Here is a 26,909-nt window from a genome sequence, read left to right as displayed (position 1 = left end):
CAAAAAAGACAGTCTAATCTCTGGCTACAGATGATAAATGTAAACTGAAACTTCCTGCCAGTGAGGCAGAAACCTCCATCCCCTCCTCAGAGGACCTAGCACCATGGGAAGTGGCATGAATGAACACAGAGTAGCGCAGCTCAGGGAGCCAAGGGAAGGGGAGCAGAGATCAGCGATCAGAGTCAGTCATGGAAGGCTGCCTGGAGGAGGTGAGTTCCAAAGGCTTTCAAAGAGTTGTTTGTGTTGAGCTTAGGAGTTGCATAATCAGAGTGTGAGAGCCCTAAAGCATGATTCAAGGCCACCTGGATCATGGGCCTGATCTGTCTTCTCATGACCCTGGTACTGAGTCTCATGCAGCTGCCCTTCCCTGCTCCTTCACTCCTTTCCACTCATATCTTCTTTTTCTCCCACTTGGTCTTTGCTTCCCATTTTCCTTCTGAATCTAAGTGTAAAGGAAAGAGCTCGGTGTGCATTCCTCTGCCTTCCATTTTTTCTCCTCTGCACTGGGCTTTCTGTCGTGGGGGATAAAGGAGTTCTATCCCTTGCCCTTCTCAGCCTGGGAAGCTTACAGAAGCCAAAGTTATGGACAAGAGAGGCAGGGAGCAGCCCAGGACAGGGTGTGGCTCATTACCAGTTTCCAAGTCACAAAAAATGCTGGGGGAAGGATTCAGCCAGAGGAGAGATCAACACACCCTAGACTGACTCGGGAGGTTTCCTGGAGGAGGCCTGGGCTGAGGTGGGCCTTGGAAGGGAAGGAAACCACAGCACAAAGAGAAGGAGCAGGGAGGCCTTTCCTGGCCAGGCCTGAGCACAGGAAGGTTAAATCAGTCTGGTGACAGGGGGCCTGGTGACAAGCTGGAGCCCACAGCAGAATGTGGCAGGAGCTAGGAGCCCCTCTAGGAGCTGAGAGCCTAAGGCAGAGAGGCAGGAGGGAGCATGGCTGGGGGCAGGCGGTTGTCGTGGCAGAGGAGGAGTTGGGAAACCCTGTGAAGTGGAGTTTCCAGTTCTTTTACCCACCCTTTCCTAGGGCTCTGGGTCTGCCCTCGGGTCCTGGAAACAGCCTGGAGCTCTCCAGAGGGCAGAGGGGCTTCTCCTGGGAAGGCCCCCTCATCCTCCAGCTGCTGTTGCCTGCATTGTTCTCATTAGCTCCAGGAACACCTGTCAGAGCCTGAGGAAATAGGAAGCAGACCCTTGTAGCTGATGATACTGCCTGGTACAAAGAGCAGGAGTGTCTCCCGTATAAGGTTGGCTTGGAGGGAGACAGGAAGTGAAGCTTTGAGCCAGGTCAGCAGGAATATGGAGGAGGAGGCCTGCCCCAGGACTGCTGAGCTCTCTCTATGTACGGTCCTCACTTCCCAGGCTTCATCACAACCCTGCAGCTCTCATCACTGCCATGTTAAATGGGAGGAAACTGAGGCTCAGAGAGGTTAGGACACCGGCCCAAGGCCCCATGGGGAAAAAGTGGCAGAGCACAGCATTTCAGCCAGGCCTCTCTGCCTCTGAATTCATCCTTTCTCCGGAGGACCATGGTTCCCTTACAACGTGTGATGTCAGAATGGTCCATCTGTCGTGCTTTGAGGAATTCAGCCCGTGAATGAGGACCTCTGTTGACAGCCTGCCCTGGGCCCAGGTTTCCAGCTGTCCACTGGCACAGGGCAGGAAGAGGATCAGCCATCCTCAGCCCAGGACCAGGCCCTGTCCTGTGTTCTCCATTGTCCACCTCAGCAGGACCAGGTACCTGCTCTCATGTCAGTCCCTCACCTCTTTAAGTGCCTGTAGCTCCTGCAGAGTGAGCTCATGTCTTCACCGGCTTGTCTCAAAGGGCTAATGAAGTAAGGTACTGAGAAGCATGTGGCACACAGTAGGTATGCAGCTGCTATTTATTAAATTTGAATTCAAGAGGTCAGGCTCCTTTTAACCTTGACTCCTGGTCCCACCTGGATATTTTTTCCTAGTTCCCACTCCATTTTTTTTTCCTGGCAAAAGACCCTCAAATCCAGCTAATGTTTCCAAACCCAGCCTCTCTGTATCTTCCACTCCAGGCCCTGCTTCTGACTCAGTTTGTCTGACTCTTCCACCAAACCCAAAGATGCTGAGATCTTCCCAGGTTGCAATGACCTGAGCCAGGCCTGAGCACAGAAGGGTTAAATCAGACTCGGGGCAGGAGCCCTAATGAGAAGCTGGAGCCCACAGCAGGGTGTGGCAGGAGCTAGGGGCCCCTCTTGTTGCAGGTGGGAGCAGACTGAACTTTGAACTTCAGCTCTCTCCTCTGTGAGCACATCCAGGCCTGTGAGAAGGAGCCTTGTAAGCAATGAGGAGCAGAGCGGATGCCAGAAGGGATCATCATGGACCATGCAGAGCAGGGCACAGCTACACTGGCAGCCCGGGCCCAGGCGGCATCAGGGAAGTCTAAGGATGAAACCAGAGGCATGAAATAGCGTGTGATTGGGGTGAGTGTGTAACCAACACAGGCTAGGCCAGAATTCTAGTTCCAAGGATTCTATTAGACCATTCTTGCATTGCTGTAAAGAAATGCAGCAGATTCTTTATAGCAATGCAGGAGACTGAGTAATTTTTAAAGAAAAGAGGTTTAATTGGCTCATGGCCAGCCTGTACAGGAAGCATGGCACTGGCATCTACTTGGATTCTAGGGAGGCCTCAGGAAGCTGACAATCAGGTAGAAGGCATAGAGGATGCAGGCACATCACACAGCGAAAGCAGGAACAAGAGAGTGAGTTGGGGAAGGTGCCACACACTTTTAAACGACCAGATGTTGTGAGAACTCATTATCATCAGGACAGCACAAGCCATGTGGGATTGACCTCCATGACCTACCAGGCCCCACCTCCAACACTGGGAATTACAGTTCACCATGAGATTTGGGGGGGGACAAACAGCCAGACTATATCACAGAGGGAAATGGGAGAGCTGCAAGAGTGGGCGAGGCCTAATCCTAGAGGGCAGAGACTCTGCCTACCAGGGCAGAAGGCCAGTTGCTGGGGTTAGGTCAGTGTCCAAGCCAGGTAGGCAACAGTGAGACTGAATTAAAACTCTAAACAGTAATACTGGCTAACACAGAGCATGCAGTGTGCCATGTGCTTGTCTGAGAGCTTTAGGTTTACTCCTCACAACTGCATTCTGACTTCGGTTCTCCTGGTGGTCTATTTTAAAGATGAGGAAACTGAGACACAGATTGAGCAAACCTCCGGACCTCTGCTAAGGCTGGCTGCATGACTCTTCACATTCATAGCTTGAAATCAGTCATGGTGGGAGCATTTACACCATGAAAATTGTCAGAGGGCACAAATCAGGGCTTTGCCTTTCTCTTATCTTTTGTTTGTTTGTTTGTTTTAAGAGACAGGGTCTCGAACTGTCACCTAGGCTGGAATGCAGCGGTGCAATCATAGCTCACTGCAACCTTGAAGCCTTGAGCTCAAGTGATCCTTCTGCCTCAGCCTGCTGAGTAGCTGGGACTATAGGTTTGTACCCCCTTGCCCAGCTCACACTTTATTTTTTTGGTGAGATGGGATCCCACTATGTTGCCCAGTGTGGTCTTGAGCTCATGGCCTCAAGTAATCCTCTTGCGTCAAACTCCTAAAGTGCTGGAATTACAGGTGTGAGCCACCATGCCTGGCCTACATTATTCTTTTTTAATTCTTGCATAATATTCTGAATAGCTTATTTCATCTTGCTCCCAGTGATACAGCAGTTCAGTCCAGTAAAGAGACATTCAAGAACCAGTTTACCAGCACACCACAAGATTCATCCCAGAGCCTTCATGGACCTCATCCATGGGAGAAGAAATGCTATATTAACTGGGAAACAGGCAAAGCCTGAAACACAAGTAGATGACAATTAACATTTTTAGGAGCTTCCTAGGCCCTGTTCTACACGTTTTCTGTGCATCTCATGTAAAGACTTTGTGTGAAGATCAACATTTATTCAGTCTCCATCATAACCCTCTGACGTGTAGACGTACTTATCCCTGCTTCACAGATGAGAAAACTGAGGCACAGAGAAGTCAAAGTCTTGCCCAAGATCAGGCTGCCAGTGGGAGAGCCTTGATTCATACTCGGGCAGTCCAGAGCCAAAGCTTATGTGTTTACTACTTTTATGGTGTTGTTTGTTTTTGAGATAGAGTCTCACACTTTCACTCAGGCTGGAGTGCAGTGGTACGATGTCAGCTCATGGCAACTTCCGCTTCCTGGGTTCAAGCGGTTCTCCTACCTCAGCCTCCCAAGTAGCTAGGATTACAGGCACCTGCCACCACGCCCAGCTAATTTTGTGTTTTTAGTAGTGATGGGGTTTCACCATGTTGGCCAGGCTGGTCTCAAACTTCTGACCTCAAGTGATCTGTCCACCTCGTTCTCCCAAAGTGCTGCCCACCTCAGCCTCCCAGGCATGAGCCACCATGACTGGCCTTTTATGGTGTTTTTCATGAGCCATTTGTAAATGCTCAAACTCTATGCCAGTTTTTTTTTTTTTTTAAACATTTGCCTGGTTCTAGATATAGTATTAGACATGGGAAACAGAAAAGTCCCGTATTGGAGGCTGTAAACCTAGTGATTTAAATAAAGCCTGGGTTGAGATAAACTAAGCCTGAAGCCTGGTTCTGCCACATACCAACTGTATGACCTTGAGCAGGTGACTTAGTCTCTCCAAGTCCCAATCTCCACGTGTAAGTGGAGGATGACTGTTTACCTCATAGGGTTATAGTGAGAAGTGAATGATGTCATACATGTGCAGTGCTTGGCATGGGATCCAGCACACAATAAGTTGGCAGTAAAAGGAAGCTGCGGTGATCATAGACTACAGGTTTATGTCCAGGTAGCTCCGTGTGAGGCAGGGAGACTGGCATCAACAGATAATGACCGTATGGGGAGGTAAGAACAGAAGACAGAGTACCCAGTTCTTCCTAAGGGAATCGGAGGGGGTTCTATTGAGGAGGTGATGTTTGAACAGAGTCTTAAAAGGCAAATAAGAGTTTCCCAAGCAGAGGAAGGAAAAGGGGGATTTTCCAGTGGAGGGAAAAGTGCATCCCAAGGCATTATAGGTAGGAGCAAGCAAGTAACCGAACGGAAATACCAGAACACACCCAGGAGAGGTGTGATCACGCCTTCTCGTTTGTGATTGCCTGTTTTCTCCCTATAAATTAAACTGCATACCTAGGAGCAGGTGCAGGGAGAGGGAGCAGAATGGAGTGTTTTCAGAGTCTTAGAGAAGAGAGGATCAGACCAGATGACCGCTGAACTCCAAAATAGCTCCTGACGGATGAAGAAGGTAACAATGACATCTTCACAACAGAATGGGCAGCTATCACTACAGCACGTGGACCACACAGGCCAGGCATTGCTCCAGGTGCCTTGCATGTCTTAGTAAATTCAGCCTTTTGATCATCTTTTGGGCTCCCAACCACTGCACCATTTATTATCAGATAGGACCATCCACAGCATCAAATCACAGCTGAACCTGGACTCTGTCAATAATTGGCTCAGGCCAGATCCGCCCTCCATGCTTGAAGATTGCCCTCCGTGGACGAAGGCCTGTTTCCCTGATGCTGTGAGTGCCTTCTGCTGGTTCACTGCCATTCCACCCTCTGCCTCATTAAACCCTGACCGGCCCGGAATTGAAGCCTGACCTCTAAGGAAAGACCCTTAGAGGTCATCTCATTCAGGCCCTTTGGTTTTCATTGGGGCTGCTGAGATTCAGATAAAGGAAATGACTGGCCCAAGGTCACACAGTAGCCTGGGACTAGAACCCAGGGCTGCTGGACCCTGGGCCAGTGAGCGTATGTGTCACAGCACTGATGGAACACAGCTGCCACCATCACAGGCTCCCCACCCAAGCCAGCCTCCCAAGGCCTGCTCCTTGGGTTGCCATTTCAAGTGGAGAAAGCCGAGGTCGTGGTCCAGCGCAGGACTCCCAGTCATTCTTCTAGGGAGAATGGCAACGACCCCCTTCAGGGACCCAAGCAGGAGCAGGAACACAGGCACAGGGATCTCCCTCTTGTTCCTTCACTCATTCACTTGGGCCACTTCACCCCCTGAGCCTTAGTTTTCTTATCTGTAAAAATGGGGATCACCACATGTTACTCACATAGATTTATGGTGATGATTTCTTAACATATAGAAAGCAACTGCCATGATGTGCAGTCTCTTCCTGTTGTATTTGCAGAGTATTGTTTTTGTCAAAAACTAAAAAGTGAAAGAGGGGTTAGGAATACAGGCAGTGGGGGAAGCTCTGTGATGACTAGCTGTGTGGCCTTGAGCAGGTCACTTCACTTTTCTGAATGTCCATTTCCTCCTCTAGAAAATGCAGGGAATGCTAGTATGTGCCTCCAGGGGCCGCTATGAGGATTGAATTTACTAAGACATGCAAGGCACTTGGAGCAATGCCTGGCCTGTGTGGTCCACGTGCTGTAGTGATAGCTGCCCATTCTGCTGTGAAAATGTCATTGTTACCTTCTTCATCCGTCAGGAGCTATCTAAGATGTTCCTGGACAGGTAGCCGTAAGATTGCTTCTGCCTTGTTTCCTGCTTCCTTCCTCACTCTGATCACCTCCCCCTGTTCCCTTCCAACCTCACCAACCTGACCATGAAATTTTAAAAGTGTAGATTTTAAAAGAAAGCCAGGATGGCCCTGAGAAGAGGCTGCGAGGGTCCACAGAGCTGGAGCTGAATCACTGTGAATTCCTGACCCTCTACCCCAAAGACGTAATTAGGACAGAATATGTGGGCATCAGCCATGAGCCCCTGGTCTCTCTCGAAGCTGCCTGCACAGCTAGCCCATGCTACTTTGGTCCCAGCAGGGTGGCCAAAGCCAGCAAAGAGTCTGTGAATGTTTCTCCTGCTCCCATCCCACCCAATCTAGGAATTTGGCAGGATGGGGCTTCTCAAATCTCCCTCTAGCGCCCTCCTCCTCAGAGTACAGGGGGAAGCTGGTAAACTCAGTTCATACTGGACCTTTGGACCAGACCACAGACACCTGCAGTCCCAACAACGCCTTTCTGTTGTCAGCAAGGGAAGGCACACGGTCCTGGGATGCCTCTCTTGTCCAAAGGCTGCCCTAGACAACTTGGCAATGTTCAAAGCCCTTTGCCCTTTCCAGAAGCTAGGTTCCCAGCCCTTTCCCAGGAGTTTATACGCTGTCTACACCTGCTTCCCCACCACCACCACTCTCATTTCTCTTCTCTGCCATGCCTTTGTCAGTTGTTTGCATAGTTCCCTAGCACCTGCTGTTTACCAGTCACCATGCTAGTCAACATTCACCTTTCTCTCATTCACTGGCAATCTTCACCGCAATCCTGTGTGGAAGGTATTGTCATCCGTGTTAGACATATGAGAAAAAGGTAAGGCTTCAAGTGATAAAGACACTTTTCCAGAGCCACACAGTTTTACTAGAGTGGAGTGAAGACCTGTCCTCAGGGAAGGCTTCCTAGAGCAATTCAAGATTAAGCTGGAGCTTAAAGTCTGAGTTGGATTTTAAGGAGGGGTGCAAAGAGGTGATGGCCTTCCAGGCAGGAGAGACAGCCTAAGCAAAGGGGCAAAGGGAGGGCTGTGCTTCGTGGTCAAGGGGGTGATGAGGAGGCAGTTCCAGTCTGAAATCAGAGTGACTGGAGCAGGTCCCCAGCAAGGGGGCAGTCCCCAGCTGCAATCCCAGGTCAGGATGGCCCATCTCTTACCTGATCATCATGCCCACCTTTTAGCTGGTCTCCTGCCTCCCAAGCCAAAAATCTATTAGAGCTGGTTGATTTTTTAAATCCTTAATATCAGGTATGGAAGAAATGTCTCATTGTATTTCTTAAATGAAATTAGCCCAGACTCAGAGCTTCCCACCATCCCTACCTGATAGGAAATTCAATCCCAGTCATCACTGGAGGGACCCCAACCCACTGCTGTGACCACCATACCAGGGATGTTTCAAGGAAACCACATGGTTATAGCTAAGACACCTGTGTAGAAAGAAATTTAGTCTAAAAGGGGAGTGTGAAAAGGTGTGGCATGGGATGGGACAATCTACTGAATTGCTCCCTTGTAATTTTTTCCCTTACTGTGCCTTCTGCGGGGAGGGTGCCGTGTGGGGTGCAGTGGAAGCCCTGGAGGCTGAGATCCAGCCCTCTCTGTGCACTCGGCACCACCCACACAAACACCAGGCACCAGTCATAGAACTGATGGGCTCTGTCACCTTCCCAGGCCCCGAGGTCCCCTCCCCTTCCTACATACCCACCTCCCTGACCAAGAGACACCTTGCCCCCCAGGTGCTCAAGCTTTTACAGAACAAAGACTGGAAGGATAGCTCCTGCAGGAACTTGGCCTTCAGTCCTGCAGCCAAGCTGCCTCTCCCAAGGGAGAGGTCCGCCTTACCTCTCTGGAAAGAAAGGAAGGGATAAAGAAAAAAATTACAAGTGAGCAATTCAGTGGATTGTCCCATCCCCTTTCCATACTCCCTTTTTAGGCTAAATTTCTTTCTAGCCCTTGAATATGCCCTGCTTTTTGTCAATTCCAGGCCCATCCACATGCCCTCCTTCTACCTGGAGCACCCCACCCCCTCCTGTCTCATCCCACAGCCTCTCACCCCCACTCCTCTTTCACGTCTCATCAGAGACAGCCCTTCCTGGGAACCGAACCTCTCCTGAGTCCTCTGCCTCCTTAGGGGTCTGGCTGGCACTTCCAGGGCACCCTGCTCGCCTCCCCTCACATAGGACACTTGCCTTTTCTTCTTACCTACATACCCCATGAGATGTTTGTCATTCATTGTATTCCCAGGGTCCCACACGTAGCCTGAACATAGTAGGTGTTTAGCAAACAGGTTGAACAAATGAATGGTCCAGTCCCTGATTCAGACTCAAATGAAAAATGGACAACTATTGCCTAAGCCCCTCAGCAGGCTAGGCCTACCCTGTAGTTTTCATCTTCGCTTTGCTGGGGTCTCTGCCATGCCCACGCCCTGCTTCTCCCACTCAGAGAAGAGCAGGGATAGAAGGGAAGTCATTTGTCTGGGCACATCCCAAGCAGAGAACACTCAGACCCCGTGTTTGGGATCCAGAAAACTCCAAGTTTGCAGTCTGCTCAGACGTGAGGACAGATGGCTGGACAGTGGACAGCTGGGCAGGGAGGGTAGGCAGCTTGGCAGGACGGAAATAGCAGTGAACTAAGCATTGGGAGTCCTGGGCTCAGAGCCTATTCATTCCACGAGTTTGCTGCACGCATCAGTCTGGGTTCTTTGGTTGCCAGCAACAGAAGAGGACTCTGAGTAACTTGGGCAGAAAAGATATTTATTAGAAGGCTTTGGGGTATGATACAAATAACAGCTAACTGAGCTCTAGTTCTGGGCTGTCTGTGTGGCAAGGGGCAAGCAGAGTACCAGGGGAGGAGAAAGGTGACTCACAAAAGGAAATCGGGAGTTTAAGTACCTGAAAACAATTGTTGACACACTGTGTGACCCGAGACTAGTCACTTAATCTCTCTTTGTCCCAGTTTTCCCATCTGGATGATCTGAAGCTGCCCTCTCTCCTCCATTTATATCTCCAGCTTGCTTTTGGCTGAGAAAGCTTCCTGCCCTGGAAGATGGCACCCTTCCCCATCCAGACACCTTGGGAATGAATTATGAGGGAGCCAGGTGAGTGAGTGTTTACGTGGTTCCCCTGCACCCCACCCACTGAGGAGGCCAAGCCATCTCCATCTGGATCCTCTGGGGCACATGAGGTGCTCAGCCTGATCATTCGTTTCCATGAAGCCAGCGTGTCCTCTGCTCCTGCCTGCTGAACATGCTGATAAAAATCTGGATGGCATTATAGGCCTCTTCCTGGATATAGTTTGGCCATCTTTAACTGGGAGGCTCCCTCTAGGAGGGCAGACTACCTGCCACGACCCTAGATGTGGCCTTTAACGTGTACATCAACAGGCTTGGGCCCTGTGCTAAACACCTGGGATGCAGAGGTGGTTGAGGGGGTGAGGATGCTCCAAAGTCAGAAGCTGGTGGGGGAGGCAGGTGCATAAACAGCTAACTATAGCAGCAGAACAAAGTAAGAGACAAAAGGATATATGAACCAGGTGTGTGGGGGAGCCCAGAAGTGGGAGGACGCAGTTCTTCCTGAGAGATCAGGAAGTGCTCCATGGAAGGCATACCACCTAAGCCGCACCTTGGAGAACAAGTAAGATTTGACAAAAGAGGAAAGGGTCTTCCAGGCTGAGGGAACAGCACAAACAAGGCTCAACAGGAGGAACCGACAAGTTTGATTCAGCAAATACAGATGTCGGGTGGGGTTGGAGCTTTAGGAGGGTGGTGTGAGTGCCACATTAGCAGTGAGGGGTGTTTACAGGGTACCAGGAGCACAAAGCCCAGGAGAGAGGGCTGGGCTTGGCTCAGCCTCACACCCAAGAATCAGGTTCAGGCTCTCTGACTGGCTCAGCAAACCTGCCAGCTCTTTCTCTGCATGAGTCCTGGGCAAAGCTGCGACTTCATGTTAAGAGACTCCAGGATGTCTCCTAATAGCACCTCCCATCCCCCCTCCACTCCCCAGGCAGAGGGGAGGTGCGTCTGTTAGAACACTTCACCCAGCCCACAGCCGCATCTGTTCTGTGTCTTCTGCACTGGCCGTGAGCTTCTGGAAGATGGGGTGGGTGGTCTAGGCTGGGTCTCCAGCACCCAGCGCTGGTGGCATAGCTGCACAGCTCATTACCTTCACACATACGAACAAGCAAAGGAAGGTGATGACATTCAAGTTACAATGGGCTTAGAGTCTAGGTACCTTATTCTCATAAGCGAGGCCTCAGACCCAGAGCGCAGAAAGGATTGCCCAAAACCACAAGTGTGATGGGAGGAGAGTAGAAACAGAACAGTTTGGTTCAAACTGTTTGTGAATAGAAGCACTATTCACAAATAGCCAAAAGGTGGAAACAGCCCAAATGTTCAACTGATGAATAGATAGATAAAATGTCATCCATCCTATAGTAGAATATTATTCAGCCATAAAAAGGAATGAAGTACTGATGCATGCTTCGGACTTGGATGAACCTAGAAAACATTATGCTAAGTGAAAGAAGCAAACACAAAAGGCTATATATTTTCTGATTCCATTTACATGAAATATCCAGAATAGGCAAAGCCATAGAGACAGAAAGCAGATACGCGGTTGCCAGGGGCTGGGGGGAGGAGGACAGGGAGTGACTCCTTAATGAGTACAGGATTTTCTTTTGGGGTGACAAAAATATTCTGGAAGCAGATCATTATGATGGTTGCACAACATTATGAATGTATTAAATGCCACTGAATTGTACTCTTTAAAATGGTCAAAATGTTGAATTTTATGCTATGGGAATTTTTGCACAGTAAAAAGAGTAGTTTCAGACCAGTTCAGATGCTACCAGCTGAGTCTAAAGTCCATTCCTTAAACATAAGCTGCTGCTCCCCACTTCCTGTTATAGGCGTCCCCAGCCAGGTCAGGTGCGAAAGAGCCAGCATCACTCTCAGTGCAGGGAAGCCACCTGGTCAAGTGGAAGAGGGCTTCCCCCGCCCCCTGGGAGGCAGGATTCCTTGCTTCTGCGTTGCTTCTTGCCCACATGCCTCTACTGAGACCTAGCCCCCATCTGCTGCTCCATCCCACTGACCAGCCTACTTCCGATCGCACCAGATGTTCCCTACATCTTGAGCTTCCATGCCTTGCTCTATTTGCTCTACTCAAGAAATCCTTTTCCCTTGCAACACTTCATCCACCTAAAAACATATTTTAAAAACCAGCTCCTGTCTCCCCCTTGGAGAAGACTTCCTCTACCTCTTGCCCCTCCCCACAAATGAGCAGAGCCCTCCCCAAAGTGGTCACATGCATACCTTAGTTAAAGCAGGCATCAGGGTACAGTTGTGTCTGCATGTCTGTCTCTCTGAGAAGACTGGGAGCCTGCAAGGAGGGGCCTGGATTATTCATCACTGTATTCACAGGGCAGCTCCAGGCCTTGCTCACAGAAAGTGCACGCCTGTTGAATGAGACAATGGCTTTGGGAAGCTGTTTTCACTCTGGGATGTCCTCCATCAGTGAAGTGGGGGCAGACTGGGTGATTTCCAAGTCCCTCCATCCCTGGTGCTCTCTGGTTATAAGGGAAGCAGTGGTGTGGGCAGCCCAGCAAATGGCTGCTCTTGTCATAGACCAATCTTATGTTCCTGTTGCCTGGCTGATAGAAGTGGGGAAGGAGAGAGAAGGAACCTTAGCAATCCAATACAAGCAGCTATTTCTGCTCTTGGTGGGGAGGGAGGAAGGCAGCACCCAGAGACTGGGTTCTCCATCCAGCCTGAATGGCCATCTATTTTCTCCAGAAAGCTAATTAAACCCTCCTCTGGACAGTCTGGACATGCAGGTTTTGGCTGGGGTTGCCTGGAGTCCTTTGACCTCAGGGAAGAGCAGCAGGCTCTTGCCCCATTTTCCTTTGCAGTCAAGAGGTGCTACTCGTTCTGCTTTTCTGATTATGAAATTAGTCATTTTCTAGGAAGCTTATTTATAGAGTCCGCCGCACACATGCAGCACTGAGCTATTCTGAACACAGCTTGGGGCCTGAGAGGCTTAAGGTGTGAAAGCAGGTGTGAGTCACACATTGGTCCCCTCCCAGAGGTATCTGGATACTATGCCTTTCTGTACCCAGCCAGGGATCTGCCCTCAGGGGCTGCCATCCGACTGGGTGCTCTTTAGGGTAAGGAAAGAACAAGTTTAGGATTGGAAGGTTGGGGGTGGGTACTCTCAAACACAATCCCTGTGGCCACCACCAGCTCAATATGAAATGTGGGGCAAGTCAGAGCCCACCCTCTGCCTCAGTTTCTCCTCTGTAAAATGAGAGGCCTTCCAGATCTGTGATTCTCTGACTTCTGTGGATGACAGCTGTAGAGGAGAGCTCCAAGCTACTTAACAAAGACCTGCCCACAAAGCAGCTCAGATCATGGCTGTGCTTGAGGTTTCTAATGTTTTCTCAAGAACGTCAGGTCAACATTCACTTATTCCATAAGTGTTTATTTATTGAACACCCTACTACAAACCAGGCACTGTGCAAGGCTTTGAAGATACAATGGTAAATAAAACAGAAATAGTGGACCCTGCCTTCATGAAACCTACAGTTTAATGATGGAGACAGATGTTGAATAATGGCATAAATTAAAATGACATTTCTAACTGTGTCAGGTACATACCATGAGCAAAAAGTACTAAGAAGTACAGCTGGAGAACCTCTCTAGGTAGAGAGAAAAGCATGTGCAAGGCACTGTGAAGGAAAGAGCCTTTCCGGTGTGGCCGGAGTGCAGAGGTCAAGGGGGAGAGGGGCAAGGGGTAAGGCTGCAGGGATCAACAGGGACCAGACCACCCAACATCTAGTGAACTATGCCAAAGGATTTTTATCTTTGTTCTAAGTACAATAAGGATGCCATGAGAATATTTTTTCGAGAAATGTTATGTGATAAATGTTGAGTTTTGAAGAACTGATTCTAGCTCCTCTGTTCCGAGAAGAGTTCACCATGTCACTTTCCATTGCCTGGGGCAGAGGGGACTTCCACATCCAGTTGTGCAGGTGGTAAACTGCACAGCCTATCTATGCCATAAGCATTGGAGCCAGGTGGAGAATGTTTTGGAGGCCAGCCTGAGTGGATGCCAGCAATCAGTTAAAATATTGCCACGGCAATCTAGGCAACGATGACAGTAGCTGGGACCACAATGGGGAGGGAGAAAGGTGGGGGGACTCCAGGGACATTTAAAGAAAGCACTTAAAGTCAGACGTTTACATTGAAGATAGTGACCCCCTCTCTGCAGGAGTGCTGGGCTCTAGGACTTGTGATTCACCAAGACCCTGGCAGTTGGGTTGAGGCAAAAAAAATGAAGTAATACAATGCCAGTTGAAAAAGAAGCTATCACAGAGAGAAAGGCCACCCTGAACCTGTCCTCTCTGCACTTAATTATTTAAAATCCGGATTTGGGCCTGAAATAGGTGCCAGGGCCAGTCCAAGAAGCAGGATAGGAGGACAAGCAGGCAGAGAAGCAGCTGAGCCTCTGGACTTCCTGGAAGTATGCTAGAGAGGCTATGTCAACGGTTCTTTTGATTGCCAGTTTCAGAAATCACATCCCACTGGCATAAACTAAAATGTGGGGATTTATTGGAAGGATCCTTGGCCATCTTATGGTCTTGATAAACATATTGTCCAATCAAGACTCAGTAGAGATGGTAACATCTGCTCTCAGGCCCTCAGCAGCAGATGTTTGCAGGTCTTCTCTTCAGGGCACTGTGGCTACCATAATTCAGCACCAGCAAAATGCACCAGAATGCATTTTCAGTGTGCAAGGGAGAATATTTGATTGACTCAGGCTGGTTTGTGTGTCCAGCCTTGGATCAGTCATCAGCTAATACCAAGGGTCAGAGACACGAAGGATAGACAAGGCCACTGGAGCCCACGCTGCATTTCAGGCCATTCCCAGGGTAGGGGAACCCCTGTGAGCCAAGTGGTTGCCCTCAAAATATGTCTACTCTAAAGATGCTTCCTGGGGTCTACCTGATCTCCAGCAACCTTTTTCTAGCTTACCGGGTAAAGAAGCAAAACTAGACACCCATACTGTCCTATAAGGTGCTCTGATAGGCTAGAAAGAGGGTTTTCTGATTTCAGGAAGGAAACATTTAGACTATGCAAAACATATGTATAACTACTTTTTCTAGCTATTTCTGGAGAAGAGTTCTGCATGCTACTTTCCACTGCCTGAAGTAGAGGGGATTTGCACATCTTGGAGAGCTGGACACAGGACCGTGGGTTACTCAGAACCCTCTTCCTGTTCACCTATGGTTCGCAGCCGCAGGAAATAGGACACACAGTGGCATAGCAGCAAGTGCATGAGCCTGGAATCCTAGGCCATAATTTCAAACTCTTCTCTATTCTCTTTAGCTGTGTGACTTTGGGCAAGTTACTTAACCTCTCTGAGCCTGTTTAATGATCCCTCATTCGTGGGCTTATGGTGAGGATTTAATGTGGTAAAGTTTGCAAAGTGTTTGCATATAGTAAATCTTCCTTCCATGGTAGAGATGATGATAGTGATGATGGTGATGATGGTTGTGATGGTACTGCTGCCACTGATTCCACAAGGAAGACACCTGCAAAATTCTGCTCCTGCCTCTGCAGCTTGACCCCTCAATAGTCTGGTATTTTCCACAGGTCCCTTTGATGGGGTGGGGTTATTCAGAGGGATACAGAATACAAGAGAGGGAGGTTTCTTATCTTTGCTCAGGGTTTTTGTCTTGATCCTGGCTCACCAGCATCATCTCACCTTTTCCATCCTGCTGCAGGAGTGAGAGAGAGAACCACGCTGCTGATGACTCCAAGGGAGGGGCCCTGGACATGTGCTGCAGTGAGAGGCTACCGGGTGAGTCTTCCCAGCCCCTGGGTCCTCCCAGAGCTCAGAGTGGAGAGAGAATACCCCGGCTGGTGCTGGGGCTGGAGTAAAGCCTGGCTAGCTGTGAACTTGCATGAGAAGAACCAGGCAGCTGCTCCATAGGTCATCGTTTAAATGGGGGCTTGTTTTTCTAATCCCTGATGCATTCTGGCCTGTTAGCATGTGGAGCTGCTGTAGGCTCACATGGAGGGAAGAGCAAGCAACTGAGGGTGTGCTAGGAAGTGAAGAGAAGGATGAAGAGCTGGGGAGTCCAGGGCTCCTAGGGAATGACCAGTGACCATTCAGTGCTGGGCTGACTTCAAGAGGTAAGGGTAGGAAACAAAACCTGAAGGCAGCATGAGCCAAGGCTGGGGGGCAGAGGTGGGAAACTACCTGATGTCCCTGTTGAAAAGCCCGGCTTGAGGGTGAAGCTGTGCTGCCCGAGGCCAGTTGACCACACTTGCAGGCCATTGCAGCTACCGTGGAGATGACTACCAAGGCACTCTTGCCTACAGGGTGGCAGCTTGTCCCAGTTGTAACCCCATGACCCACGCCATGATAAACAACCTCAGAAGGAAGAAGTTGGGGGAGTTATTTAATTTTTTTATAAAAGTTTTTATTGTGAGCCAGGCACGTGGCTCATGCCTGTAATCCCAGCACTTTGGGAGGCCGAGGCAGGCAGATCACAAGGTCAAGAGATAGAGACCATCCTGGTCAACATGATAAAACCCCCCTATTAAAAATACAAAAATTAGTTTGGCGTGGTGGTACGCACCTGTAGTCCCAGCTGCTTGGGAAGCTGAGGCAAGAGAATCACTTGAACCTGGGAGGCAGAGGTTGCAGTGAGCCAGGATCATGCCTCTGCACTCCAGCCTGGCAACAGAGCAAGACTCCATCGAAAAAAAAAAAAAAATAGTTTTTATTTTTTTTCCTTCTTATAACAAAAGGTTAACTGTCAAAACATTAGAAATAAATACAGATGGAAAAAAATCACCATAATCCTATAACACAGCATATATTTTCATCTCTCCTTCCGAACATTTTGTTAAAAGACAAGTCTTTTGAACTCTAACTTTGAAGCTCCAAACCTGTAGCTTGTCAGAGACCTCATGATCGACAAGGAACCTTAGAATGGAGTCTTCACGTGACATTCTTTAAGAGAGACACTGGAAACAACCACGTATGGATCTAAAACAACGACTCTTCAAAATAAGCGGTATTTTATTCACACCGCATTCAATGCCCCAGCTCCTGAGGAAGCCCTTTGGTGCAGTTCATACCTTAACCAGTAGGGGGTGCCATTGCTCAAAACGCTTTGGTCAGCTTGCTGAGATGGTCTAAGATGGACACCATCTGTCTTGAAGAGGAGAATTCTCTGAAAAGATGTGAGAACTCTCTGAATATCTGAATGGCTGCCTTATGGAGAGGACAGCAGATCTTTTCTGTATATCTTAGGATGACGTAATCCCAACACATTGAAATTAAAGACAGGCCTGCTGGCCCATAGAACTCTGACTCTAAAAGTGGTCCAGTCATAGATCTCAATAATTCCAGAGGAAGAAACGAGTGTTCCGTCACAGGAGGCATTCAAGTACTGGCTAGATAGACATTGGAGAGGAAATTTCCACAATGGGTGGGAGGTCCAGATGACATCAGAAGTCCCCTTCAAGTATTAAACAGTTCTGTGATTCAGATATGAGTCATAGAATTCGGAGATGACTCTACAATCAGGGATGGCCCCACTGGCTAGAAGAAAGCCACAGAAAATAGGGCAGGATGAATGGAAGTCCAGAGAATGGCATGGTGTGGAGGAAGAAAGAGCATTTGAGTCCCCCTGTTCTGCTTCAGGCTGTGTGTTTACGCACAATTCACTTAACCTTGCTGAAGCTCCAGTCCTTCATCTGTAAATAGAAACAATAGCGATATGAATATTTATCCTCACAAGCATCCTGAGGGGAATAAATAAATAACCCCTCAGTCATTCACTCAAGTACTTCTTGAGCATCTACTAGGTCTCAGGTTCTGTACTAGGTGCTAGAGATATAGTGGTAAATAAAATAGACACAGTCCCTGCTGTACTGAAAGGTCATGGACAAGTTCTGCTTTGAGTTGCTTCTGCAAAATGAGATGAAGCCACAGTAGAGATGCTGCAGTAATAAGCATAATATATTGAATCCCAGTATTCTCTCCTATACCTCCCCAAAAGCCAGCAACCAGTGTAGAATAGAAGAGGAGCATTGGTCATGTCATATCCTAGGAAATCAGTGTCATTTGTACCCCCATCTTACAGATGAGAGGACCAAGGTCCAGGGAGCTTAGGCAGTCTGTCCAAGGTCACTTAGCTGGTAGAGGGAGGATTCACTCCAGGCAGTCTCTTTCAGTAGCCCGTGTCCTCACCACTACCTTGTTCTGCCTCTGTTGTCACCATGGAGCCACTGTCATCTTCTGACACCCTGTGGACCAAGGCAAAAAGAGTTAAAGTGTGTTTGTGCCAGATGGGAGTTTAAAGGAGGTAGAGAATGTCACTATGCCTGTCCCCATCTGTGTCCTTCCTCTGGGAAGTCCTGCTTGCAGAGGCTGAGCAAGTTGTGTGACCCTCGAGACTCACACAATGCCATCCTGATAGGGGATTGCAGTGATTATGTGCCTCCTCCATGGGGCCATGAGCTCTCTGAAGGCAAGCACCTCCCTATTTCATCTCTGCATCCTCCATGTCCAGCAGGTATTCACTCATTTCTTCATTCTGTCACTACTGATTGAGCACCTACACGTGCTGGGCACTGTTGTAAGCACTAGAGATTGAGCAGCAGAGATCCAAACTGAAAAAATTTCCCACCCTCACAGGACAGTATTATGTGCTGGTCAAGAGCAGGGACTCTGGACCCTAGCTTGGTTCCACCACTTTCCAGTGGGATGATCATGGGCAAGTACTGATTCTTTCTGGGCCTCTCATTCACAATATAGCAAGAACAATATTCACTACTGTATGGAGTTGTTAGAGGATTCAGTGAGTTAACAGAAAGCTTAGAACAGTGCCTGGCTTATAGCGAGTGCTGTACACACATTTGCTATTAAGGAAAAAATAGACAACAAAAAAAATAAGTAAAAGCTATGCCACATAGTGTGGCCAGTAGTGGTAAGTGCTATGAAGACAATTAATTAAAGCCAATAAGAGGGGGATGGGAAAGAACTGGGGGATGGTTTGGCATTGTGAATAGGGTAAACCTGGAGCCAGGTGTAGAGTAGGCTTCTGCAAATATCTGTCAAGACAACTGGGACACAAAAGGAAATGGAGGTGTATAGGCCAAGAGGGTTAGAGTGCTGGGCCTTTAGAGGAAGCCTACAAGCACTGCAGGCAGTTGCATAATGATGGTGTAAAAATCCAGCCCTCGAGTATTCTCTCCCCTCCTGGCTGTCTTGCCCAGAGGTGAGGCAGAGTGAGGGCCAGCCATGCCTGGTGACTTATTTGTTCCCACACCCACCTCCAGATGGAGGCAACAGGGCCAACACTCCCAGCCACCATGGCCACCCAGATCTGAGCCAACAGGGGCAGGTCATACAGTCCCCTCAGAGCTTTCTGGGGTGGAAACATCTTCAGGCATCACCAACACCCCTTGGCAGGCACCCTCCACTGCCCCCGCCCGCTGCCCCAGGGCCAGGCATGCTGCCTCACAGCCCCTAGGACACCCCCACGTGTGCGCTGGCACACTCGTGTTTGTGCTCACTTGTCACGGCCGTATGCTTCCCTGTGCACATGCATGTACCCACGCACAGTCACCCGGGCACGTGGCCTGCCTGTCTCACACAGCCCTGCAGGGGCGGACGCACACCTCCACGTTCACACACCTGCACGTCTTCCTCTTGCACACTCACCTCTCTCAGCTCCATCCCTCCACCCCACAGCTTCCACTCCGCAGGCTTCCTGGAGATATGCTTGCTCTCTCGTTCCCTCCTTAGGTGACTTTCTCTCTCCCCTGCACTGTACCCCTTCTTCACACACACTCTCGAAAATGACTAGGCAGACTCCTCCCCTTCCTCTCCATTCTCCGTCCTCTTCCCAGACCCGCAGTTGTGCACAGCTCCCAGGTACTGTGGGGGCACTGAGTGTCTACCCCACTGCCTTCCCCACCCCTGTGCACATGCACACACAGGTATTTTTCTTCTCCCTCATGCACACACCCTTTTTCATGTGGTCACCCTCCTTTTCTCTTTCACTCTTCCTTTCTTGCTCACCTCATTTGCTCACAGTCACCCAAACACATTGGTACCTTCAAACTCACACTCTCCCTTCTTCTATGTGTCGGTGTTCATATTTGCAGGAAACCAGGCACTGCTGATGCTGGGGCCTCCACTCCTTCCCCCAACCAGCACCAGTACAGGCCCAGCCCAGTATAGTCCTAGCTCCCAGCAGCTGCCTCAGAGGTACAGGGTAGAGGAAAGAGGTAGATAAAGCAACAGTAGGTGCCAGTGGGGGCCAGTACATGAAATACAGCAACATCACCAGGCATCTTTACCATGCAGACTCATGGGCAGGCCTGTAGGGACGGAGGTCAGACTACCAATAAGGCCCCTCACCGTTTACCACCCCTGCTCTGTCCTGCTCTGAAAGGGCTTTCACTTGCATGCACGTGGGCACATCCATCTGTATGTCCAAGCTTGGTCCACACCCTACCTAATAGGTTCTCCTTGGCCACCTCTGAAACCTGAAGATGTGTAAGCAGGAGACAGTGTCTACCCTAAAAGGGATGTACCTGGGCAAGAGACCCATGCAGGCCCAAGCCATTTGGGCAGGGAATCCTGAAGTCCTAGTAGCTAGATAGAGTATAGCCTGGTAAGGGGGCATGGACACCAGCTGGTGAGACACTCCAGGTGAGATATCTCCTGAGCCCTGTGAACTTCTCTTCTTCTGGGGAGTGGCATGGCCAGAAGGGATGGCACACAGGGCCCAGGTCTAAGGACGTTGCTGCTCTTGGGAACAAGGTACTCCTGGAGCCTTCCTGTAGGCATGAGCCTTCCTGGAGCTGTGACAATCCCTACCACCCTGAGATTTCAATGTGTCATGATTAGCTGGCTTGATGCAGGATCGTGATTATGCTGAAGGTCTGAGTAGGCCATTGCACTTTTGGTAGGAACAACTGGCTTCTTGGGCTGGTAGTTCTGAGACCTACTCTCCACCTTAAATCCTGATGTCTTGCAGCCCGTCCCCAACCCAGCCCTAGGCACTCTGCTCTGTATCACTGTGGGTATTAAGTGCACCCTTCTCTGAGGCCAATGATAAGGTCTAGGTCTCAGCAAGAGGCCACTGCCCATCCCAAGTGCCACTCTTTAAAGTAAAGGAGCTAAAGGCCTGAATCAAGGAAAGCTTTGTCACCCTAATCCTGCAGCACCTATCTCTGACCACCAGGAAGGAATAAGTCATAGCTTTCACAGCCTTCCTACCATGTCACAGATGAGGTCTTGCACCAGAAGCCAACAAGGCCAGTTGAAAAGGCAGTCTGGGCCAGACCTGGTGGCTCACACCTGTAATCCCAGCATTTTGGGAGGCCTAGGTGGGCAGATCACGAGGTCAGGAGTTCCAGACCAGCCTGGCCAACATGGTGAAACCCTGTCTCTACTGAAAATACAAAAAATTAGCCGGCCGTGGTGCCATGTGCCTGTAATCCCAGCTACTTGGGATGCTGAAGCAGGAAAATTGCTTGAACCCAGGAGGCGGAGGTTACAGTGAGCCGAGATTGCACCACCGCACTCCAGCCTGGGCAATAGAGCAAGACTCGGTCTCAAGAAAGAAAAAAAAATGCAGCCTGATTATTTTATCCACTCAAATTTGCTGAGCACCTACTCCATGCTGCATGCTTGCCAGGCTCTGGTGATACAGTGACAAGCAAGACAGACATGGTCCCTGCTCCTAGGGTGCCAAGGAAGAGTGCAGCCATTATGCAGCCCTTTCTTGGTGGGTCAGGGGAGATTTCCTCAAAAAAGTGGCCTAGAACATGAATAGGGTCTCGGTTCATGTCCTCAGGAGCCTGCTATGCAGAGCATTTTAAGAAGCAGTTTTGCCTTGTCCCTGATAGGCTTGCCCCTGTTCTCACAGAGCCCCGCAGACTGGTGCTTAATACTGGTTCAGGCTGGTCTGTGAGCAGGTGCGGGAGCGCAGATGGACAGATCTCAAGAAGATGGAGCTGGCTGTAGTAGTACTGCTGAGATGTCACTGGTAGCTGTCAACACTCAGTAGTAGAAGTTCTGTTGATTTTTATTTCTTTGTTAAATGAGAACTGTTTCTATCCTGGTGAAGGAAAATAGAGGATCATTCTCCATTCCATACTACCTGAGGGAGGAATAAAACCGCTTGCATTAGTTATATTTTGCTACATAACAAATTACCCCAAAAACTCTGCAACTTAAAGCAACATTTCTTATCCCCCACAGTTTCTAAGTCAGGAATCCAGGAATGACTCTGCCACACGGCTCTGGCCTGATCTCTCACAACATCTCAAGGTGTTGACCAGAGCTGCAGTAATCCCAAACTCAACTGTGGCTGAAGAATCCACTTCTAAACTCACTCACAGGTGATTGGCAGGCTCCAGTTCCATGCAGCGTCTTGGTGCTGTTTTCATTCAAGACTTTAAATACATTTAGAGATATTTATTGTGATTGACGGTACAATGAGTTTTTCACTTGAGTCTTAGTTAAAGTAAAACAAAACACCATTTGGATATGCTAAGAACACTAATGGCATAGTATTCTGTAATCATGCCATTGTACTGAAAAAGAAGTCCCAACCCAGGTGCCCACTGATCAGCAATAGTAGAGGCTAACTATTCTCTGACACCAGGATGGAGCCCATCTAGCTAGGCCTTGAGGTGCTATGGCCAGGCAGACCTGGGTTCAAATCCCAGCTCACCTGTTGACCAGCAGCATGACCTGAGCTAAATTATCTAACTGCTGTGAGTTCCAAATTCCTCACTCTAAAATGAGGGTGGTAATATGATGAGATCTTCACAGAGATTTTGTAAGGATTAAATGAGTTCATGGACATCAAGTGCTTATTACACAGTGCACTATAAGTGGTAGCTAATAGTGACGGTGATGATTGTTCCAGGATACAGAATTTGAACAGAAAAACCTTTGCATCTTTGTGTTCCTGTGCTTGGAGCTTGGGCGTCAGGCCTGGGCCCATCCTACAGCAGTGGAGTGGGGAGTGTAGCCAGTGGTCCTTTCTTGACTCCCCACCACAGGTCTGGGCCCTCACTTAACCAGCACGCCACAGGCAGGAGTGTTTTCTGTTGGCATAGTCAAGGGGCCAGGGTTGGTGAGGAGAGTGATCCTCCATTTTCCTTCACCAGGATAGAAACAGTTCTCATATTCTAGGGAGTTGTCTGGATGTGTGATGACACTAAAAAGAGAGTCTTTGCAACTGAAGGAAGGAATGCATCTGGTCCAGTCCCCTGAATCTTCAAAGGCTGTTGCCAAAGCCCTTTCAGACAAATGGGCATCCATCGGACTCCTAAGATATGCAGTGACAGATGCCACTCTCTTTCTCTTTGGTCTAGCTCAATAACAGATCACCCCAGCTCTCAGGAAGTTCCTTATATCTGAAAAAAAAAATTCCTCCTTCCATTTAAGCTCATTTCTTCTTTTCAGGTCTCAGCATCTGTTTTGGTTGTCTGCTGCTGCCTGGCTATCTCAAAACTTAGTGGCTTGAAGCAACAACCCGCATTTTATGTGCTCATGACTTGGAGGGTCATGTAGGGCTTAGCTGGGTGGCTCTTCCATTCCATGTGGCATCAGCTGAGGTCGCTCATTCAGCTGTATACATCTCATTCTGTGGGATAGAACGTCCAAGAAAGCGGCCGGGTGCAGTGGCTCATGCCTGTAGTCCCAGCACTGTGGGAGGCCAAGGCGGACAGATCGCTTGAGGTCAGGAGTTCGAGACCAGCCTCACTAATATGGTGAAACCCCGCCTCTACTAAATGCAAAAAATTAGCCAGGTGTGGTGGCACATTCCTGTAGTTCCAGCTACTTGGGAGGCTGAGGCAGGAGAATCACTTGAACCCGGGAGGCAGAGGTTGCAGTGAGCCAACATTGTGCCATTGCACTCCAGCCTGGGCAACAAGGGTGGCAAAACTCCATCTCAAAAAAAAAAGAATGTCCGAGAAAGCTTTTCTTATACCTCAGCACCCCTACCTTGGGCTTCCTCACAGCATGATGGTCTCACGGTAGTTGCACTTCTTATGTGGCAGCTGATTACCAAGAAGAAGCGGCTTCAGATCTCTTAAGGCCTGTCCCCAGAAGTTACACCGTGTCACTTCACTACCTTTTGTTGATCAAAGCCAGTCACAGGGGCAGCCTGGATTCAAGGGATGGGAAGTAAATGGCACCTCTTGACAGGAGGAGTGCAGAGACTCTCTGTCCCTCCTTCATCCACTAGCACATCCTCTTTATAAGCTTTCACATGCCTCCTCATGCTAGCTTCTTCCTCTCCTAAAGCTTCCTGCCCTCGGCCTTCATCCCATGTCCCATTCTTTTCCCCAACCTTCCACTCTTTGAGCTACTCACCCTTTGTAGCTTAAATCTTTGGTTCTTTTGCTCTTCTCCCTGCCACTTCAAAGAACACAGCTGTGTGCAGTCCCACCCCTAACACTTGTAAGGCTATGTATGCTATGTCTAGATAGTCAGCTGTTAGGAAGCAAGCCGAGAAACTTTGAAACGAAGTATGTTGCCCTTCTACCTCGACAAACATTCATTTGTAGGGAGTTTGAAAGCCAGGTTCAAATGGAGAATTCTGAGTTCTGCACCAAAATATGGGATCTAGGAAAAGCCAGTCTCCAGCCCAGCCCGGCTCTGTCCAGCACTACAAGGACACTCATGAGCATTTGTGTGGATGGGATGCGTACTCAGCCCACACATCCGAGCTCCAAACACACCTTCCGCAAATAGTCACCTTAGCCAGTTCTAGGAATACACACAGCACAGTGTACTCTCATAAAGCAGTCAGAAAAGAGGGCCACTAGGCCCAGGAATCAGGCTGAGAACTGTTTGACCAGGGAACCTGGGATATTGAACATGTGATCTTAGAGGGAGAATGTCCCTTTGGCTCCATGGACTCCTCACCTGTGAGGAGGAGCATACTTGCTACAGGATTGGAGCAGGGCCCTCCAAAGTGTGAGATCAGGACGAGGGACATTTTCCTGGGTGTAAGGACAGTGCTGAGTGTGTCTGCTGTTATACTGGGCATTGCCTTTCACTGATGGGCTTGGACAAGCCCCTGTACTGCTCTGTTCCTCCCATGAGGCATCTCCACTGTGAAATGAGAAAAGCAATTTTTTCATGGTAGTTTTAAGAATTCAGTGAGACAATGGATGTGAATGGGGGTTTGTAAATTATCAAGTATTATTCACAGCTCATTTTTATGGTTTCTTATTGGATTCAGAAGCCCTGGATGTGAATGGATTTGGACTCTGCCCTTTTTCAGCTTGGATCTTGCATGAATCACTTTACATCTCTAAACTTTGGAAATTCACACACACACACACACACACACACACACACACACATGAAAATGATGTGTGGGACAGGTGGCAATGTTTATTAGGACCTTGGTGCTGTTTCTTTTCAATTCCATGTGGTTAAAACCTGAAGGATGGGCTGAGTGCAGTGGCTTACACCTGTAATCCCAGCATTTGGGGAGGCTGCGGTAGCTGGGTCACATGACGTCAGGAGTTCAAGATAAGCCTGGCCAACATGGTGAAATCCCATCTCTACTGAAAATACAAAAACCAGCCAGGCATGGTGGCATGTGTCTGTAATCCCAGCTACTCAGGAGGCTGAGGTACAAAAATCGCTTGAACCCAGGAGGCAGAAGTTGCAGTTAGCAGAGATCACATCACTGCACTCCAGCCTGTATGATGGAGTGAGAGTCTGTCTAAAAAAAAGAAAAAAAAAAAAAAAAAAAAAACCTGAAGGATGTAAGGGACCAGGGAGAGTCATCAGCAAAGGGGGAACTAGGCTGTCCAAACCAGACATAAGCCAGATGTCAGCTGGGGTAATGTTGCCTTTTAAAATACAGATGAGAAGCCTGCCAAGAATTTCCCATTACACGCCATTTTCCTAAACAAAACAAGGCTTTGCATAGAGTATCCCTCTTCTGAGGACCAGTCACTAGACTGCCCCCTCTCAGCCCTATTGGGGCTGTGGCTGATGTGACTATTAGATATTGAAAAAGATCATCTTAGGCCGGGCACAGTGGCTCACGCCTGTAATCCCAGCACTTTGGGAGGTCGAGGTGGGCAGATCACCTGAGGTTGGGAGTTCAAGACCAGCCTGACCCACATGGAGAAACCTCATCTCTACTAAAATGCAAAATTAGTGAGGTGTGGTAGTGCACGTCTGTAATCTCAGAACCTGGGAGACAGAGGTTGTGATGAGCCAAGATGACACCATGGCACTCCAGCCTGGGCAACAAGAGCAAAACTCCATCTCAAAAAAAAAAGAAAAGAAAAAGATCATCTTTTTTCCCACACCCCTGTTGAACATCACTTAGCTTGAGACAAACCCCTTATTAATCAGAAACAAGACCATTTGGCATTGTGCATTTGTCCTCTACTCAGCCCAGTGCCACCCTCTGCCAGCCTGAGTAGCTGCTCAGTGGGTCCTGGCATCTGGCAGCAGGGCAATCCCTTGGCCATACCCAGCCTCTTAGGCCTGTCTCTCCTCAATGGGAATAGAGCCTGCTATGAAAGTCCATATCACCTGAGAGAGGGATAAAACCGCTTGCATTAGTTATATTTTGCTGCATAACAAATTACCCCAAAAACTCTGCAACTTAAAACAACAGTTCTTATCCCCCAAAGTTTCTAAGTCAGGAACCCAGGAATGACTCTGCCACATGGCTCTGGCCTGATCTCTCACAACATCTCAAGGTGTTGACCAGAGTTACAATAATCCCAAACTCGACTGTGGCTGAGGAGTCCACTTCTAAACTCACTCACAGGTGATTGTCAGGCTCTAGTTGCTTGCAGCCTCTTGGCCAGAGGTCTCAGTGCCTTGCCACACAGGCCACTCCATGGGCTGCCTCCGCAGCCACACTGCTGGGCAGCCAGTTTCCCGCAGAGTGAGTGATCTCAGAGAAAGCACATGAGGGAGCAAGAGAGTGCCCAAGATGGCAGTCACCACCTCGTAGGACCCAAACCTAGAAGTACCATGCCTTCACTTCTGCGGTGTGCAGTTGGCCATGAAGACTAACCCTGGACCATGTAAGAGGGACTGCACAAGGATGTGAAGACCAGGAGGCAGGGTTCATTGAGGGCCACCTTGGAGGCCATCTGCCATATTGCTTAAAAGTTGAATCCTTGTTATCCAAAGAGGCATATAGTCTTGGGATATGCCTACTACAAAATGATACACAGAGGGAAAGTACACCCACAAAGAGAAAAATACATCAAAAGGAAGCCAGCGCCTTTCTCAGTGAGGCAAGAGTATGGATGACTCGGTTTTTCTTTATGCTTTTATTACAGGGGGAGGTCTT

General features: G+C 49.0%; 1 protein-coding gene across 8 annotated transcripts in view; it reads left to right on the top strand.

The window, feature by feature from the left end:
• The window catches only part of PTPN5 (protein tyrosine phosphatase non-receptor type 5), a 64,496-nt gene that overhangs the window by 10,185 nt on the left and 27,402 nt on the right, over nt 1–26,909 (top strand). For 4 of the 8 annotated variants that reach the window (XM_037737548.1, XM_037737545.1, XM_017525885.2 and 1 more), the window contains exons 2-3: nt 9,531–9,618; nt 15,300–15,376. In XM_037737548.1, the coding sequence (XP_037593476.1) occupies nt 9,599–9,618; nt 15,300–15,376 (97 nt within the window). In that variant the 5' untranslated portion in view covers nt 9,531–9,598. Of the gene's footprint in view, nt 1–9,530; nt 9,619–15,299; nt 15,377–25,300; nt 25,306–26,256; nt 26,376–26,909 lie in introns of those variants that run through there. The other 4 variants (XM_017525888.2, XM_017525884.1, XM_037737546.1 and 1 more) reach the window with 3 other exon arrangements.

This window comes from Cebus imitator, unplaced genomic scaffold (assembly GCF_001604975.1).
Source record: "Cebus imitator isolate Cc_AM_T3 unplaced genomic scaffold, Cebus_imitator-1.0 Scaffold39, whole genome shotgun sequence".
Taxonomy (NCBI): Eukaryota; Metazoa; Chordata; class Mammalia; order Primates; family Cebidae; genus Cebus; species Cebus imitator.
This window is presented reverse-complemented; position numbering and strand designations above follow the sequence as displayed.